General features: G+C 42.7%; 1 protein-coding gene across 2 annotated transcripts in view; it reads right to left on the bottom strand.

Moving 5' to 3' along the window:
- Positions 1 to 18,945, bottom strand: part of fgf14 (fibroblast growth factor 14) — an 86,875-nt gene that overhangs the window by 18,489 nt on the left and 49,441 nt on the right. Inside the window, exons 1-3 of one of the 2 annotated variants that reach the window (XM_088314575.1) lie at positions 13,454 to 14,132; positions 8,415 to 8,525; positions 4,359 to 4,462 (exon numbers count right to left, since the gene is read on the bottom strand). In XM_088314575.1, coding sequence (XP_088170701.1) covers positions 4,359 to 4,462; positions 8,415 to 8,525; positions 13,454 to 13,646 — 408 coding nt within the window. In that variant the 5' untranslated portion in view covers positions 13,647 to 14,132. Of the gene's footprint in view, positions 1 to 4,358; positions 4,463 to 8,414; positions 8,526 to 13,453; positions 14,133 to 18,945 lie in introns of those variants that run through there. The other variant, XM_088314574.1, reaches the window with a different exon arrangement.

Genomic DNA, 18,945 nt, shown 5'->3' with positions numbered 1-18,945 from the left:
CAAGTTCCTTGTTTGCCTTAGTTTTCTGTTTAATAAATGCCCTTTAAGTTACCCCTGCCTGGCTTCCCTGCGTTTGGGTCCTCACCTTCCTCAACCTTGACAGAATGAACCAACCAATACTGGACCCAGCAGGAAGCTCACGGCGACGAGTTCGCCGTCGCCGCCCAAGCTGGTACCCCCCTCAGCCTGCCGACCAACCCCTTCGTGTGAGTTCCATATGTTCCGCCAAGCCAGTTTGCCACTCTTCTTCGTCTTGTGTTAACATCTTTGATTACGACACCATTTTGTCCCCCCATGTTTTTGTTAATTCAGATTTAGATGATGACCCCTATTTTCAGTTGTCTGATTCCGAGTTTGACCCAGATTTTGATTTTTCTCATGAGTTTTCTTCTCCCAGTCAGTTTTTGTCACGGTTTCCTTTCGAGTCCTTTGAGTCCACACCTGAATCACACCCATCAGACCTTTACTTGGGCACCCGGTTGGCCATCTATCCTGGACCTCCGCGAGGTGGTCAACGACGGCGCCCGAGTAAAGGATCTGCCACCTCTCGTAATAGCACCCACTTTTTACACCCTGAGTTACGTTTTTCCAATTCACTTAGTTCACTTCGTCCGTCTGTTTCTGTACCTCGTCCACAGTCGGTTTCTGCACCACCTTCCGTTCGACCCACGTTTTGTAGCGCACGTTCACCAGCCCCTGTAGTCCCGGTCCCTCGTGTCCTTCGCGTCTCCCGTTCCCCTGAATCCCTATGGCGGCAGGCTGATAGGGATCCGGCCCCCGACCCAGCTCCTCACGAGCTGCAGCGTCCCGTCCCGGCTCCTCGCCAGCTGCAGCGTCCCGTCCCGGCTCCTCGCCAGCTGCAGCGTCCCGCCCCGGCTCCTCGCCAGCTGCAGCGTCCCGTCCCGGCTCCTCGCCAGCTGGGGCCTCCCGTCCCGGCTCCTCGCCAGCTGGAGCCTCCCGTCCCGGCTCCTCGCCAGCTGCAGCGTCCCGTCCCGGCTCCTCGCCAGCTGCAGCAAACCACGCAGCCTCCAGAGTCCCACTCGGGCTCACCGCCAGCTGCTGAACCCTGTTCCGGCTCCTCCCCAGCTGCTGAGCCCCGTTCCGGCTCCCCGCCAGCGGATGAGCCCCGTTCCGGCTCCCCGCCAGCGGATGAGCCCCGTTCCGGCTCCCCGCCAGCGGATGAGCCCCGTTCCGGCTCCCCGCCAGCGGATGAGCCCCGTTCCGGCTCCCCGCCAGCGGATGAGCCCCGTTCCGGCTCCCCGCCAGCGGATGAGCCCCGTTCCGGCTCCCCGCCAGCGGATGAGTCCCGTTCCGGCTCCCCGCCAGCTGATAAGCCCCGTCCCGGTTCCCCCCGAGCTGCTGGGGCCCGTTCTGGCCTCCCGAGAGCTGCTGACCCCCATTCCGGCGCCTCGCCAGCGCTTCAAGTCCCTGTTCCGGCGGAGCACGTCCTGCGTCCGCCACAAGTCCCTGTTCCGGCGGAGCACGTCCTGCGTCCGCCACCAGTCCCGGCGGAGCACGCCACGCGTCCGCCACAAGTCCCTATTCCGGCGGAGCACGTTCTGCGTCCGCCACCAGTCCCTGTTCCGGCGGAGCACGCCCTGCGTCCGCCACAAGTCCCTGGTCCGGCGGAGCACGCCCTGCGTCCGCCACCAGTCCCTGTTCCGGCGGAGCACGTCCTGCGTCCGCCACCAGTCCCTGTTCCGGCGGAGCAGGTCCTGCTTCCGCCACCAGTCCCTGTTCCGGCGGAGCATGCCCTGCGTCCGCCACAAGTCCCTCTTCCGGCGGAGCACGTCCTGCGTCTGCCACAAGTCCCTGTTCCGGCGGAGCACGTCCTGCGTCCGCCACCAGTCCCGGTTCCGGCGGAGCACGCCACGCGTCCGCCACAAGTCCTTGTTCCGGCGGAGCACGCCCTGCGTCCGCTACCAGTCCCTGTTCCGGCGGAGCACGCCACGCGTCCGCCACAAGTCCCTGTTCCGGCGGAGCACGTTCTGCGTCCGCCACCAGTCCCTGTCCCCGCTGCGCCCGGCCCGCCGCCGCTCCAAGTCCCGGCCTCTGGTGCGCCCGGCCCGCCGCCGCTCCAAATCCCTGCCTCGGCGGTGCCAGACGGCCCGCCGCCACCCCACTTCCCTGTCCCGGCGGCGCCCGAGGACACGCCGTCGCTTCCCGTCGCTGCCTCGGCGGTGCTCGACGATCCGCCGTCGCCCCAAGCTCCTTTTTCGGCGGGACTCGACGATCCGCCGGCGCTCCAGTTTCCTGCCTGGGCGGTGGATGACGACCCGCCGTCGCTTCTCGTCTCTGCCACAGCGGCGCCCGACGAAGCGCCGCCGCTCCACGTTCCAGTCTCGGCGGCGTTCAACGACCGGCCGCCGCTCCACGATCCAGTCTCGGCGGCGTTCGACGACCGGTCGCCGCTCCACGTTCCTGTCTCGGCGGGGTTCGACGACCAGCCGCCGCTCTACGTTCCTGTCTCGGCGGGGTTCGACGACCAGCCGCCGTTCCACGTTCCTGTCTCGGCGGGGTTCGACGACCAGCCGCCGCTCCACGTTCCATTCTCGGCGGCGTTCGACGACCGGCCGCCGCTCCACGTTCCTGTCTCGGCGGGGCTCAACGACCAGCCGCCGCTCCAAGTGCCTGCCTCGGCTGCGCCCGCCCCGTCGCTGCTCCAAGCTCCGGTCTCGGCTGCATCCGGCGTCCAGCCGCCGCGTCTCGTCTCAGCCTCGTCAGCGGACTCCATGCGGTGTTCGGGTCATCCTGGACGTCCGCCTGAATGGCCGCCCTTGGACTTATGCGTCTGTCCTCCCGGACGCCCGCCTGAATGGCCACGGCTAGACTCCCTGGTCTGGTTTCCCGGACGGCCGCCTGAAGGGCCACGGCTGGACTCGCTGGTCTGGCCTCCCGGACGCCCGCCTGACCAGCCTTGATTGCGGACTGTGGTCCCGCCTCCTGGCCCCCTTCCGCCCACCCTGATTTTGGACACTTTTCTTTTGTTTGTGTTTGGGACGTCTGGGATCCGTCCCTTAAGGGGGGGGTACTGTCATGATTTGTATTTGTTATTTTTGGTTTAGTATTTGGTTTCATGTTTTGGCCTTGTATATGTGTCTTGTCTCGTCTTGTCTATTGTGTCCACCTGTGCTCGTTTACCCAAGCCCTAGTGTCAACCAATCCGGTCCTTCCAACCCTCCATGTCTTGTCCAGGTGCTCCTCGTTGTCTCGTCAATTTGTGTGTATTTAGTTCCCTGGTTGCTTTCAGTTCTTGTTGGTTCATTGTCATTTTAAGTGTCGCTTGTCCCTGTCGCTTGTCCCGGTTGCCTGTCCCTGTTGCCAGTTCCTGTCGCCTCTCCCTGTAGTTGGTTTCCTGTCGTTAAGTTTTTCCAAGTTCCTTGTTTGCCTTAGTTTTCTGTTTAATAAATGCCCTTTAAGTTACCCCTGCCTGGCTTCCCTGCGTTTGGGTCCTCACCTTCCTCAACCTTGACAGTTGTTGCCATTTGCGATGCCATGGTTACAGCCGAGATGCACGACAATTAGAAGTTTTCCCGTTATATTTCACGGTGAACATCTCCTTTCTTGCAAAATCTGAAGCGTTTCCACAGAAACGAACATTGCTTCATCTTAATGATGTGAAATCAAATACAAGTTTATTAAAAATAACATTCAAACCTGAAAAAAAATTGGGAATTTGTAGTATAGAAAAACTTTGTTAGTTGTATCAATTCAAACGATCAATAAAAATAAAAATCATGTGTCAATGTGTCAAAAAGGGGTGATTGGAAAACTGAGGTTCCACTTTTTATTTTATTTCATATATTTTTTCTTCCCCCTCTCTCTGGGACTCAAATGAAAATATTTCAGCCTTTTATACTGTTGTGTCCTTGGGTGCTTTGGAAAGAAGTGCATATGAATGAGATGTATTCTTTTATTCCTTCAAAACACAAACTACTCCATCAGTCTGATATTTTTAATGAATATTATCATGGTTTTAAAAAAATAACATGCATACGTTCTCAAGATACACCTTTCTCGAAAACCTTGGGCTATATTCATAGAGTTATTACACCAATTATCATCTGTAAAGATAAAATAAATGTAATTAAATGACGATTGAATTGAAATAAAGTTTTTAAATATTTTTCCCTTTTTACACTTTGTTTTTAATTATTTTCATTAATTGGATGCTCCCAACAACTAAATAGATTTTTTTTAAAAAACCATAATTTATAGATTTAGTTGATAATGCACTTTTGATCAGCACGATTGCTATACACAAGACACACAAAATTGTTTACTTAAATTTCATAAAATGTCCTCCAAACTGGTGAACATGTCCTGAAACACAGCTACACATATTTGAATGTACTTACTGATGTGTAGAGATGACCCTCCCCGTTCATGGCGATGTACAAGCCCGTCTTCACAGACTGGATGGCGACGACTCGGAGGCCCACGGGAATGAGGTTGAACAAAGCTGAATGATAAAAAAAATAACAAATAAAAAAAAAATCAACAAACATTTCAATCTCAATTGTCGGGAAAGCAAAAAACATGACAGCATCTTTCCAGATGGGGGCTGGAAGCTAAACTATTGTAGACCCAGACTGCCCAGAACTTCTTGTGAGTTTGCTAATGAAATGCTTGATTGTGGATTTGGGGCCCATCAGTGGTGCATGTTTGCTCTCATAGTCGTGGAGATGCTATAATAGTGTCTGCCATGTGTCTGCCCGTTAATGGCCGCTGCTTGTCCTGGTGTGAGACATCTCTTTCTTTCTTTGTTTTTAACTCAACGCATTCAAATAAAATGTGCATTCACGACTCCCCTTTGTTTTTCACATTAACAGTGGTTATCGTTTTCTTATTTAAAGTTGTTTGTAACTATTTTAAAGCTACAAATAAATTACAATACAATAATTGTAACTTCAAATAATGTTTTGTTGTGTTTTGCAATCTTGAGGATACCTTTTAGAATTTAAATGTTTTAACTTAGAATTGAATATTTCAACGACAAGGTTATTTGAGCTAACGAAAACTAAAGAAATATTCAAATCTGAAATAGTAAAAACATTTCTGAAATAACCCAAATTAAAATAAAAACTATAATGCTTTAAAAAAACGAAAACAAAATGAAACTACATTTAACTATATTGTAGCAAAAATGTCCTTTCTTTTCATCTTTGGCAATTAATTTAATACAAGAGCCTTTGGGGTCGATTTAAAAAGTATTTATTTCTACATTAAAGTCACAGACGTTAGCCGGAAGAAGAAAAGGTCGAACAGTCATCTGGGAGTTGAAGTCCTCTAAATGTTTGTTGCACAGAAGTGATGTGACGTCATCAAGCAGCACAAAAAGAGCCAGCAGATGATGTCGCTCGTTCATTCTAAACTACTTTGCGGCTGAATGGCTCACCTGCTCTTCACATTTAACTCAGCCCGAAATGGGACGCTAGGTAAAGAGTGCTTTCCTTTTTTGGTTCATATATATGAAAAAAATGTATACAGTATATAAAAAAATAGGACACTGTACAGGTTCAGAACTTCTCAACATGAACTCAATCCACAAATCCACTTTATAATATGGCAACAAGGTATCTTAGCTTTTTGTAATTAGGGTGTATGCATGAATGCATCGAACTTTAGAAGCGGTACTCTGCACTGCACTTATTGTAATTCAAAGTCTGTGGAGTGTTAAACTGTACCCTGTATTAACAAAATGTTTAAAAAAAACAGCAATAATATTTTCTTGCGTTTTTACTATAGAATACTTACCATGGGGTTTTTCTAATCTTGCACATAATTAAACACCTTTTTTTTTAAAAAAAAAAAACTACAAAAACCTAAATTAACTAAAACTAATTGTTTTTTGTTGTTATTTTTTTTTTTCAAACTAAAACCAATTAAAAATCACACACTGAAAACTAATTCAAACTTACTGAATTTTAAAAAACAAAAGTCCAACTGGTGCAAAATGCTGCTGCTCGTCTTTTAACGGGAGCTTGGAAGACGGATCACATAACCTTAAACCTCTCTTCAGTGGCTCCGAGTGCACTTTAGAGTTTGCGTGAAGATATTTCTACCTCTCCGAACTCCTCCACCCCTTTGCACCTGCCTATGCCCCAGCTCTACGGACCAAATGCTGCTGGAGATGCCGAGAACTAAGCGCAGCCTCAGTGGGGATCGCGGCGTTTTGGTTGCCGGTCCTTTTCTATGGAATGAGCTCCCATTGAATGCGAGGCAAGCCCCTTCTCTCCCTTTTAAAACTAATTTGAAAACACATTTTTATTCTTTAGCTTTCAACTCAGCATGAGACTGTCGCTGTTCTTCTGGTATCTGTGGTTCGTGTGTTTTAATTTGTGTTCTAATTCCCCGCTAATTTATATTACACCATATATAAAATGCTTTGTTACAGCTCCAGATGTTGTGAAATGCACTATGTAAATAAAGTTGTATTGCATTGTATTATTTTATAATAACAAATTACAATTAAATTTCACAAATTATAATAACCCAGTTGGCACTTGTACAAATGGCGGTAAATTTCCATTCTGTTTTTAAGATTTATTACATATTTCTTATAGTATGAAAATATCCTTCATAGTCACTATCCACTAGGCCTTTTTTTAACCTATGTGAAGTGACATGTGCCACATCTGATCGGGCTGACGTTCTAATGTGAAGTGTCACTTGTTAGCATCTAGCCGACAAATGAATCAGCTAGCCTAAAGCTGCAGTGCCACAACCAGCTATTAATACTGACCCCCCCAACACCGCTTTCCAACACTTATCCGTCTGTTCCCTGGGCAACCATCCGTCTGGGAGGTGTTAGGTGTTTAGAACCTGTGACCATATATCAAGGTTAGAAATGCTCATGACAGGAAATACGTAACAATTTGTCCATTTGGTTAATTGATTTAAATTCAAAGCATGTACGCACAAGTTGAATAGATATACCCGGGCAATTTACAAGAGTGAAATCCGATTTTGTGAAAAATGGCTGAAAGATAATCAACAAAAGTTGGTAGAGGTTGCGCATTTTTTTTACATTAACACCAAGTTTGCCATTCACATGGCTTTGCATGGTTATTTCAATTTTTTTTTTTCCCACATTGATTTTTTTTTTTTTGCTTCATTTTTTGGTCTATATTTAAACAGACTTCCCCCTGACATTTTATTCTTAAATGTCACTGTTTAAAATGCACTTCCAATTAAGCATTGGCAAAAGCCATTATCACTTTTTATGTTAAGCGAGGTTGTTGTTGAAAGTAAAAAATGTACTTGTAATGAAAGTGAGTTACTTTTGATTTTAGACAAGTAGTCAGTAAAGTATGTCACCTATTTTAAGGAGACTGTGGCAACACTGCTGGCATACATGGCCATTTTAATTTTTCTCTTCACTGGCGCACAAACAATTGCGAATTCCGCCCAGCAACAAGTGGCTACTCATTTCTTTCTGGCTTCCTTTTCTCAAACAATAGAAATCTGTCAAGGAAGTTGTTGTTCCTGGACTGTCAATCCATATTTATACAGGCATAACTAGCATTTTTAAAATGTTATTTTAATTGGGCTTTAGGGTCGTGATGATCAATTTTATTTACACAGTGCCAAGTCAGAACCAGCGTTGTGATGGTTTGGGATTATTCAATATAGTTCATTTTTGTTTCATTTTGATTTTTCTTTTTTAAATTTTGTTAGCTTTACTTTGTTTTTGCAGCAGGTTTGTTAGTTTTTTTTTATACATTTTTCAGTTAAAAAATGCTTCATTATAGTTTCGTTTTTATTAGTGTTGTTATTTTGTTTTTATATGAAGTATTTGATGAGTGCACGCAAAACAAAAAGGGTCACCAAATATTGCGTACAGTCAAGTAATAACTATTCAACCATCCTTCTTCTGACGGCCACACAATATTACTAAAATAAAAATATTCAAAATGAACCCTGAAAGCTCATTTATGATATTAATTGACATGATTTGCTATAATTTTATTCAGTTTTAGTTAATTTTGTAAACAGCCAATATACTTGCAATTAGTTGAAAACCCTTTCATACTTATTTTATTTCAGCAATTATATATATTTTTTTCATTCTAGATGTTGTGTTTTCTTTATATTAATAATCTTGGTCACAACAGGGGTTATATCAAGCCCCTTTCTATATGGAGCAAGTCTAGAAGACAGTTGTTCACACAAGAAAACCAAATAACACCATATGAGCAAAAACTATGGTGACAGAGGGAAGAAATCTATCGAACAGAACGGCGATCCACCTCGATCGCTTGGGTCCAGTTACATTGTAAAATAAATCGTCGATGATTTGTGTTTCCAATGTGAGTCCTAAATTTGTCATTCCCAGAAATTGGGAAGAAAAATGACAGATTTTTCTCCATATGGGAACATCACGACAGCTAGAGAATGAACCAACTACTCACAGGAATTACTGCTGTCATCCTTGGTGCCATCGAGAGAGCCATCGGGATTCATTTGCAAGTAGTAGCCCTGTCTGCAATATAACCTGGTCACTATACCCTTGAGCTGGGGATCTGCAGGTTAGAAAAGAGGCAAACATTAGGTAAAATTAAATGTAGATGACGTTTCCAAACAGACAAATTTGGCTCAGGGATTGGCTGACTGCCATATTGAACCCAACAGAACCTCTTCTGGCGCCTTTATTAACTTCATGCATCGGGGGAAATTACCACCATCCACTGTACAGACTGGCGTTCAAACATGTCGTGAGGCTGGCTAAAGAAATACATTTCATAAAACTCAAAGAAATTGCTGGTAACGACGGTATGCGAGTATAGATTTTTTGTGTGCGTGTGTGTGTTCATGTGTGCATGCAGCCGGTTGGTCATATAGAATCAACATTACTCTTATTGAACCGACAGCTAATAAAGCCTCAGAGGAGGTGAACATCACCTAAGTGTAAACCTACCACCCTGTACTGATGTGTATGTGTGTGTCAGGTGTAAAAAGAATAGAACATGGCCACAGAGGACACGAAAATGCTATTTCCCCCTGCTGTCATTGTACAGCCCAAGGCGCTTTCTGGTGGTGATATGTTGGCTGATGACATTGGAACAGTCTGGAGACCTTTCCTTGAGAGGAGATAAGGTAGGTAGAGGAGGGGCGGGGGGGGCAACTTCCAGCAAGCACAATAATTTATAATGGGCAAATGTATGTAATGTTTCGGAAAGTGGAGCTTTAGATACATTGAAATGTATTTCACCTCTGTGGAGTGGTTAAGTTTACAAATTAAGACAAAGAATATAGAATGCAACAATTTCAAGAATAGCATATCAAATCAAAGCGACTCTGTTCATTTTCTTTTTTGCCGTGCTACCATCATATCCATTTTCCGGATAGAAAAAAAAAAACAGGTGATCAAGGTCTACAGGAGCAACACAATCACACATCTCAGATAGGAAGAGAGAGAGAACGTCTGCAAGCTCCTGTGGCAGCCTTCTGCTACTCACTGGTGCCCACACGCCCGATACGAGCAACCTGTCGCACCCAGAGATGGATCAGAACCGTTCCCATGGCGACAAAATCCAAATCACAGATTAACATAAGAAAAAAAATGATGAGTCACTCTTTCATCCCCACGTCTGATATATTAGCTATATAAGTGTTGGATCAGAGAAAGAAAAATGGTGAACATTATACTAAAATGTTGTCTTGGATTATTAACCAATCAGGATGCAGTTTGCTAATTTGTTATTTAGAAAAAACGAGTTTGGAGGTCACAGTGACCTTGGACACACACCATTCCATTAATATCATTAATATTATTATAATATACTATAATATATATATATATATATATATATATATATATATAAAACAAACGAGAACCTGATGAGTCTAAGGAAGAGAAGATGAAAAATAAACTAATGTTTAATTAAAAAGTCTCATGTGATCAGGACGTGCAACTTAAAAGTTTTCACAATTAAAAAGGTGGCAAGTTTATTAAAGGACAGTGTGCTTTTTTTCTCATGAATTTTGTAGAATTTGACAAGGTGTAAATGTCGTTCTGAAACACATACATTCTCTGGGGGAAAAAAGGTTCAAGTTAATTAAGTGAGAAAATAAATGATTTCATACGTATTAAAGGAAACCGCTTTTTATGTAGAGTTGTACATGTTTCAACAGCTCTTCTTCCTATAAAGTAAACGTGGCACAGGAAAGGGCACCTCCATGAATTGAAAATAAATCAGCATGTCATCTATCACACCGTGTGTCAAGTCTGACCTTTTTTTTCTCAAATGAGTTTAATCAGTGCCTCCCTCTGTACCAATTAGATAATTAGTTTTTTTTTTTTTTTGAAGACAAAACGAACAAACAATATTACTATGAATGATTGAATTGTGGACGTCTTTATTCAGACAAGCGTGGCACATTTATGTTTGTCTTTGATGATTACTGTTTTTGTTCACTCTGCTTGAGTGTGTGTGTGTGTGCACCGTCTGCTATTACCTGGGGAACAAGCCTGTGATTTATACTGTAGCATGGCGGATGAGCCAAGTTCACCTAGACACACACACACACACACACGCACGTAGACACAAATTTGTGGCGACCGAATGGGCTTTTCTTAATTTTTTTAGACACTGACTATAACCGGGGACATCAGTTTTTTGCTCAACAGGCACTGTGATTTCCCAGTTAGCCACTCAGCATTTTCACTAGCCACAATTATGTTGCTCAATTATAGGGGGTTATCTGCGATCAACGTTTATATTTGGTAAAACAAGTCAAAGCACTTCCTTATGGTTCAGGTGACTGTCAAAGCCCAACTACAACTTCCATTAGGATTAGTAAATTGAGTCCAAATCTATAGTGAAGGCATTTATACTAACTGCAGTATACACTGTGCACCCTTATGAACAGTCATCCCTAAATGTTTTAAGATAATAGCTTTCTATTTGATAGTGATCGAATAAATATCACTGTAAAGCACATATAGGATTCTTTTTGGCCTTGTGATGAGTTGATGTCGGATGTGAACAAGATCTGGAACACTATGGCTATTCATATGCAGGAAGAAAGTGTGCACCACATGCTCCTATCTATGTATCATAATCTAATAATCTACGTCTTTAATTGAGCCAGATCATTACAGCAGTGAGATTATAGTCATGTGGTGAGTGTAATCGGATTTACATGAAGCTAATCCTCCTCTGAAATCTGCGTAATCGTTTGCCTCATTGATGCTGTCAAAATCAGATTTAAGATTTAAGAAATATATATAAATACCTATCATTGTCATTACTGGTGTGGAGCAGTACTGGGAATTATAAAGTACTTCGACAGAATATGCGAGAAAATCTGTTTTTGTCTGCTGAATGCGTTCGGCCTTGAGAAAAAAAAAGTCATGCCAATGTGTAGATTGGAAACTATGCAGTCAATAGGTACGAAACCAACGTTAACTATGCAATTAGGCTAATGGTGCTAAAATGCTAAAAAATAAATGCGGGAACAAAAACATTTCAATGAATTTCAGCAGAATTTTTTGGTTACTCAAGACAAATGTGCCATTTTTTGTGGTGCTTTAATGAATAACATCAGGCAAACATCACCATTATTCACTGAATACAACCTAAATTTGAAAATGAATGGCACGGAAGATAGCTAGGATGGCTTAAGGGTTAAGATAAAGTGTTGTATTATTAACTGTGGCTATGCAGAAAGGATTGTGCAGTTCAAGTTTTGACCATAGAATAAATCATTTACTATTGACATTATTTCCTCTGTGAGAGTGTACCTGTAAGATCTGATTGGAGCATAAAGATAATTACCACAACTGCTATTTAAAATTGTGCAAGAGAGCGAAAACTGGGTTAATGTATGGTGCGATTGCCACAATCGCAGTTGTCTCGAGCCAAACCTTCAAATGAACAGCTGATGAGAGCATCATCTGTACACGCACAAACACACGCACATGATCGAGATGGGCGAGGCTTTTGCACTGAGGTGACAGAGGACGACACCAATCGGCATCTGCCATTTTGAAGCACCCTGACCCATCTCCAGATGGGTCCCCTCGTTGACATCACACACACATATAAACACGCAGAGAAAAGCCATTTTAATCCCCATGGGGCCTGTTAGGAAATTATTTGAACCCTGGCATTCTGCATTCCGACAGGAGGACACATAACATTGCGATGACAGCAGCTGCACTGTGAAATGGTTGCTTAAAATGAGTCAGAGCAGCGATGCAAGCCCGACGCAACAGGTTCCAAACATGATGCAAGCCATCTGAAGTGAATTCATATGCCACAGATTTGATTTTTTTTATTTAATAAGAAATAATATTCAGACTGGTCGATCTACACATCACTTGATAATTTTCCCCTTTGGAGTCTCTTCTGGTATCTGTTGTATATGTATTTATGTGTTTTAATTTGTGTTCTCACCCTAGTGAGGAGAAGCGGTACAGATGATGGATGGATGGATTAATTTGTGTTCTCATTTTCTGCTAATTTATATTACACCATATGGAAAGCGCTTTGTTATAGCTCCAGCTGTTGTGAAATGCACTAAATAAATAAAGTTGTATTTTATTGTATTGTTTTGTTTTGTATGTAAGAAAATAGCAGCATTTTTTGCAGGTCAAAATCCAAGTGCTAGGACTCCTCAATAATGCTCATGCTCCACAAATATGGCCGACATTTTTTTTTGTCCAACCATTTCTTTTCAAGAATTTAGGTCAACAATTTGTATAAAAATAAATAAATAAATAAATAAATAAAAAATAACACCCACAAGTGTGGAGTGATCAATTGCATAGATTTGTGAAAAATATGAAATTTACCAAATTGTGACATATGGCTCTGACCCTACACCTATGGAAAATTTTGCTTTAATTCTGAAAGAGTAAGGTCATTTTAACTAATTATAAATATGATCATGTAAACTATCCACCATGTATTGTTAATTTCTGTATAAGAGATTGACATTGACCAAGTCGTTTATTTCAACGTTGTTGCATTGCTCTCACTGAGCTTTGATATAGCAAAGTCAGTAAAATAATAAATCCATATACATTTGCATTTCTGCTGGTAAAATATAACTTAACTGTAGTTTGTGTTGTTGTTTTGTTTATAACGTTCATTTTCCCAGTTAATTTCATAAATGGGCTTTTCATCTGCTTGTTCAATTAGGTACCTTGACATTGCAATATTACGGAGATGATTTTACCAGTATATACATGTTTAATGTATATAGCACATTGCAGAATGCTGATAGTATTATGAAAATATTGCAATATCATCGTATAGCTGCTCTGCATTCGCACCCATACCGTCCAGAGAGGACCATGCAGAACATGACAGCTCTTCACATGCAGCAAACGTGCTCAGTGCTTTATCACCTTTTACGCACGCGCCAAACGCATCAATGTGAACATGTGGAGCCTGTAAAGGGAGTGGCATTCAACCAGTGGATGCGTGGCCAAAACTTGCACCTTGTCTCCGTAGCCTGCGCTTCCTGAGGCCAAAGATGCGCACTTTGGAGAAGATGTCCACCAGGTTGCCGTTGCACAGCCCCTTGTTCTTGTTGGGGCTTCTCCGGCGCCGGTTGGTGGAGGGCCGGTCCAAATGCTGCTCCCGTGCCTGCCTCTTCTGCCGGATCAGCCCGCTGGCGATGGCAGCGGCCATGGCTGCCCAATCTCAGCCCTTTGCCGGGAGGCGCAGAGGGACCCGCGGTGTACGCACGAAACGGCTCCCCTCCCCGGCCGCCGGGTCACGGTCCCGGCATGGTGAAGGCGTGAGCGATCCGCTCCGGTCCAGTATAGAGTGAAATGTCACTTTGTTATTTATTAAGAAGAATAAGAACTCTCCTTGCTGTCCGAACACTACATGATACAAAAACTGTGAGGATCATCCAGGAAATGGTGCGTAATTCCGCATGAATGAATATGGGGGATGGAAACTCACGCTCCCTGCAAGAGGTATCCAGTAGAATACTCCCGATTCACATTTTGAAATACTAAAATGAAAAAAAGAAACAAAACGTCCAGTTGCGACTTGCAGCGTGCTAAGAGGCAAATGCACTCCCTTTTCCCTCCTTTTCTCCAGCTGGGCTTGTCCTCCCTCCTCCTCCTTCTGTCAGCGGAGCTGGCGCGTTCACGCTGCTGTTTAAGTGACGCTCGTGCATGAGCACACAAAGAGCAGCGATGGGGACTGAAGTTTGTTCCGGCGCAACACGTCCGAATTCATGCGCAAACTTGTATGTTAATGCAATTTTTCAGGCGTTCGCAGGACGATCCGATGAGACAGATCCACTCGTCCAATAAATAAGAAAAACGACGATAAATAATATAATCGGGGACCACACGAGCTGATCCCCGAACAGTACCAATGACGTATGCACAGCGTGACAGGCTGCATCCTAAAATCTGTGCACAAACATCAGGATGTAACCCTGGTGTTTAAATGGAGGTGCTCTAATGTGGATCTCGGCTATACCCGACGTCGTTATGTCTAATTGTGTAATCAACAAGTCGCACCTCTGCCTTCAACACATGCTTAAATAGAAGTTGATATTTGGGTGAGCGGAAACTTCACATAAACGAGCCGCAGACTTGATATAATAATGATATGCATCGTCAAATATTGCACGTGATAGTCAACACGTTTGATTAGTCCATCATTTGTAAAAATAACACCAAGTGTGTGTGGAGTGAAAAAGTATGAGACCTACCAATTCAATTTGTGACACAGGAAGACTTATCACAACGCCAAAGTTGCAGTCATGGCTGAGTTAAAGTTATATATATATATATATATATATATATATATATATATATATATATATATATATATATATATATATACACTTGACATGAATGTGTCTAGAGACCGTCACACTCACTTTGGAGTTTAGCTGTTTAGTTTAGTGTATAAACATTTGGTACATACAGTTATTGTAATTGTGTATGCATTTTGCAGGTAATAAATCAATAACATTTCTAAAATTCTTATTAGAGTGGTACCTGGACCTATGAGTTTAATGTATTCCGTGACCAAGTTTGCGACTCATCATGTTGACCATATTCTCCAGTGTGCTTGTGTTAGAAAAGGCACACAGCTATTTTCGATGGAGAGATTTGTGGAAAAAGTATGAAATTAACATAATTGTGATATAGTAGCTTTCAGCCAGAGATCAGCAAATATTCGGTGTATTATTATTAGGAGTAGTTTTCTAAGAAGAATTTACTAAGGATTATAATAAAAAATGTTTTTAGTTTTACTGTATTATTTTTTTTTTTACTTTAATTGTGCTTTCAGTGTTTGCACTGTGATCTTTAATGTGTATAATGCAACATTTCATAAAATGTATTTTTATGGTAATTTAATATATAATATATAATTATAATATGTAATATGTTATGGCGTTGCATCGAGTTATGTCCTTCAGTCCATCTCTACAAAAAGACAATCTATCGCTAGTTCGAGTGCATTTTCAGGACCATGGACAGCAAAATCCATTCAACAATGATACCAAAGGTCAGTTAATAAGTATTAAGTAAATCTATCTATCTATCTATTGTATTTATTATCATTATCACACACACACATACTGGCAGGGGAAATAACAGCATGCCAGCAAATCACAGACATCCAAATTAAAACTCGAGAGAGCCATCTGCTGTTTGTGTCTGTAATTAAAAACTCTAGCCGACAAAAACAGAGGAAGGGGGTTGTCCCGGGGGTCTCCACATGCACCTGTTGAATCCAGCTGTATTATTATTGGATGGTGAGAACTGACGGATGAGCAACTGCACATTCATTCATAGTCATCCATTCTCATTAGGGAAACATCGTATTTCCTCCCAGAGAGAGATGGGATTAGGGAAAAAAATACATCAAGCTGAACATAGCTGATAAGGGAATTAAATGTCACACAAACAGACTTATATAGACTGCCTTTCAGAAGTGAACACTTAATGTGTTCTCCACAAAACACGTGCAGTGAATTGCGCCGCTGCATTGACTGGAGGATGCAGTAAAAGGCTGCGACCAGCAGCGGACACTGTCAGACCGTGACAGAGGCACCGTGTGGACGATCTACTCGTCTAATCATAGCAGGTCAGGGTGCTCTGCTTGCCTCAGTGCGGCAAAAGAGAAAAAGGAGCGAGAGGTACGTGCAAGCAATCAAGCGGAAGGCTGATCTTTCATGACACAGACCGACCGAGATATTTCACCTCAGCGTTTAACCCAACCGAGAACAGAGCAGGCACTCAGCTATTTAAGAATGTAAGGACTGACCATGAACACCTGGAAAAAAGGGTGTCAAACCCAAGGCTGACGGGCCAGACATATTATTTCAGATGCACAATCTGCACCAAAATGGCAAATTGTGTTCATTTTTAATCAAGTTGAGATATTGCAGACGTTTTTTGTTGTAATTACTGAGAACCCATCATTACTATACAATAAATTGAACAATAGTTGAACTATTTTGCTTGACTAGTGATATCTAAAGTTATCAATCAATTTCTTGTGTGTGTGTGTGCGTGTGTGTGTAACTGCAACATGGCTCTCAACGAAAAAGTTTATACGTTGAAAGAGACAAGTATCCTGGATAGTTTCACACTAGTTTCCTATTCAAGCAGCCGAGAGGGCATGGCTGACATGACTTCTATACGTATAAAGACCTCTACACACCAATCCAACTTTGACCGTCGGTACACGCCGTCTGTTTGGTGTCGCGAGAAACATTGAAAAGTCTGAATCAGAGTTGGGGCATCTGGGAGGCGTGTTCGGCCGATTCAACGTGTACAATCAGGTCAGGCTGTTGAATGATCTCGGTGATCGGCTGTCAGCTAGCGAATCACTGGAGAAGAACGGGAAGTGACCAAAGTGGACAAACTGTGAAAATTGAAGCGATGCCACAAGAAATGAATCAAATTCGATCATTTTTACATCTCCTCAACGGACATAACGGCTAGCTGGACAGAGGAGTGCGAAGACGAATGAATTTCTCTCATTGAAGAAAGATCGCAGTTATTGGACATCACCGTGAAAGGCGATGCAGTGACTATCGTTGGCGATGGCATGGAGGGGTACTACTACTCATGCCTGCGCATGAAGATCCAGAATAATTGGCATCTCTGTCGGCTTTTGCCTTGCGTTCTTCATTTTCCTGTCCGACGTGCCGACTTCTAGGCTGACGTGACAGTTGGCCTCGCCGGCCAACGTCGGGTTGGTGTGTAGAAGCATTAACACAGGAATGGGCGACTGGCGGGTCTCAGGCCTTACGCAACCACACACTGAGTGGTCCGTTGGTTCATTTTCAAAACAAAAAAACTTAAAAAATAAATGTATAAAGAGTTCATTAAAAAGAGTTTCGAGACTAGCATACTGTAATTCTTTCATTAGCCCAAGGGACACAAATGTTTACGGTTTTAAAAATCGTCCCAACACTGTGTGACTTCCTGTTCCTGCACTGTCAGCCCCTTGTTATCAATTTAAACAGATGAGTGGGCATGACCGGCTGAAACGTGCATCGGAAAGATGACGGGGAAAAAAAACAGAAAATGAAGAGTCCAAAGCAGACACGGGAAAACTAAGACCCAGGGGTCACATGCAGCCCGTTAAATTTTTTAATCAGACTTGCCGAACTTGAAAAAATTCAATAAAAAAACCTTGTTCATGTTTTATTGTCCCTGTAATTCTCATGTGTCCCCACTAAGAGGCGCAATCTAAGACAGATATTTTTGTTGAAATGTGCTTGTTCATTTTCATTTAAAATTAAAGCATATAATTTTTCTATATACTATATGTATTATTTTCTCCGATGAAGTGAGGTTTCCAAAACACTCCATCCGTGTGCTCCTGGTCCTGCCCCTCTGTCAAATTTTAGAACCCATTGTGACCCACGGATGAAAAAGTTTGCCCACCCCTGGTCCAAAGCATACCACATGATGTCAAACATCGAGTCAACTTAAAAATCCATATTAGGCAATTGCCGACAATGAAAACTCAACTGTTTTTGGTATACATGTCGGGGACTGCAATGAATCTATAATGTGTCATATCATCAGGGGCGGACTTAACAATAAGTAGGGGCCTGAGTTCTATCGAGGCTCTCTAATGTCTCAGAAAAATGGATTCATTCAATTTAATTGGCCTTAGTCTTAATTCACTCTAACAGAAGCACATCAAAATACTTTATCATGATCGTTTCATGTGCTCCCCTCCCCTTCTCATGCCATGGACCATTCTATATTTGAACTGCGCATGTGTAGACTTGATTCCGGTTGGCATGTTTTGAGGAAAATGAGGCACAGTTATCTCAGTGGAGTGGAGAAGAGGGAAAAACAGAGGAAAGGTTTTGATCAAAACTACCAATGGTTTAAATCATTTTCATGTTGACACAAAACACGTGTAACTGATAAGTACAAGAGAATAAATGCTCTTTATAATTCTTATCAAATAAAGCAGAAGCAGCGCAGTGATTCACTTGTGAGATAATAATCATCAGGAAAGATCTTAAAGGCTTTATCTAGCTTGTGCAAAAGGCAAATGTTTCCACATTCACACTTGTCGATGATAAAGATTAATATTAAAAATCTTTGCAGTACATGGATGTGGAGACCCAATGATTGAGTTTGCCTTGTACCCCCGAATGATTAAATACACCTCTTCATAATGTATGTTCCAAGAGGGTGTGGTGGGCTTCAATTTTCACTTGAAGCAAGTGCGATATAAATTAACCTGTGACCATTTGGTCCCTGCATTTAAAACGGAATGACTATGAAGCTGTTTTGAACTCATTAAGAACTATAAAGGCAATATTTCAATACAAACAGAAACCAAACATGCATGCGGCTTAGTTATAAAATTCAATCCCAAGCATTAGCAATGTAGAAATTCTACATTTCCACTTTGTGTGATATTTCAGCACAACAGCAGAAATAATTTTTGCAACTAACAGACACACCAGGACAAC

This window comes from Idiotropiscis lumnitzeri, chromosome 14 (genome assembly GCF_059441095.1).
Source record: "Idiotropiscis lumnitzeri isolate Australia: NSW breed Sydney's pygmy pipehorse chromosome 14, RoL_Ilum_1.0, whole genome shotgun sequence".
Taxonomy (NCBI): Eukaryota; Metazoa; Chordata; class Actinopteri; order Syngnathiformes; family Syngnathidae; genus Idiotropiscis; species Idiotropiscis lumnitzeri.
Note: the sequence above shows the minus strand (reverse complement) of the source record. Positions and strands in the feature narration are given on the sequence as shown.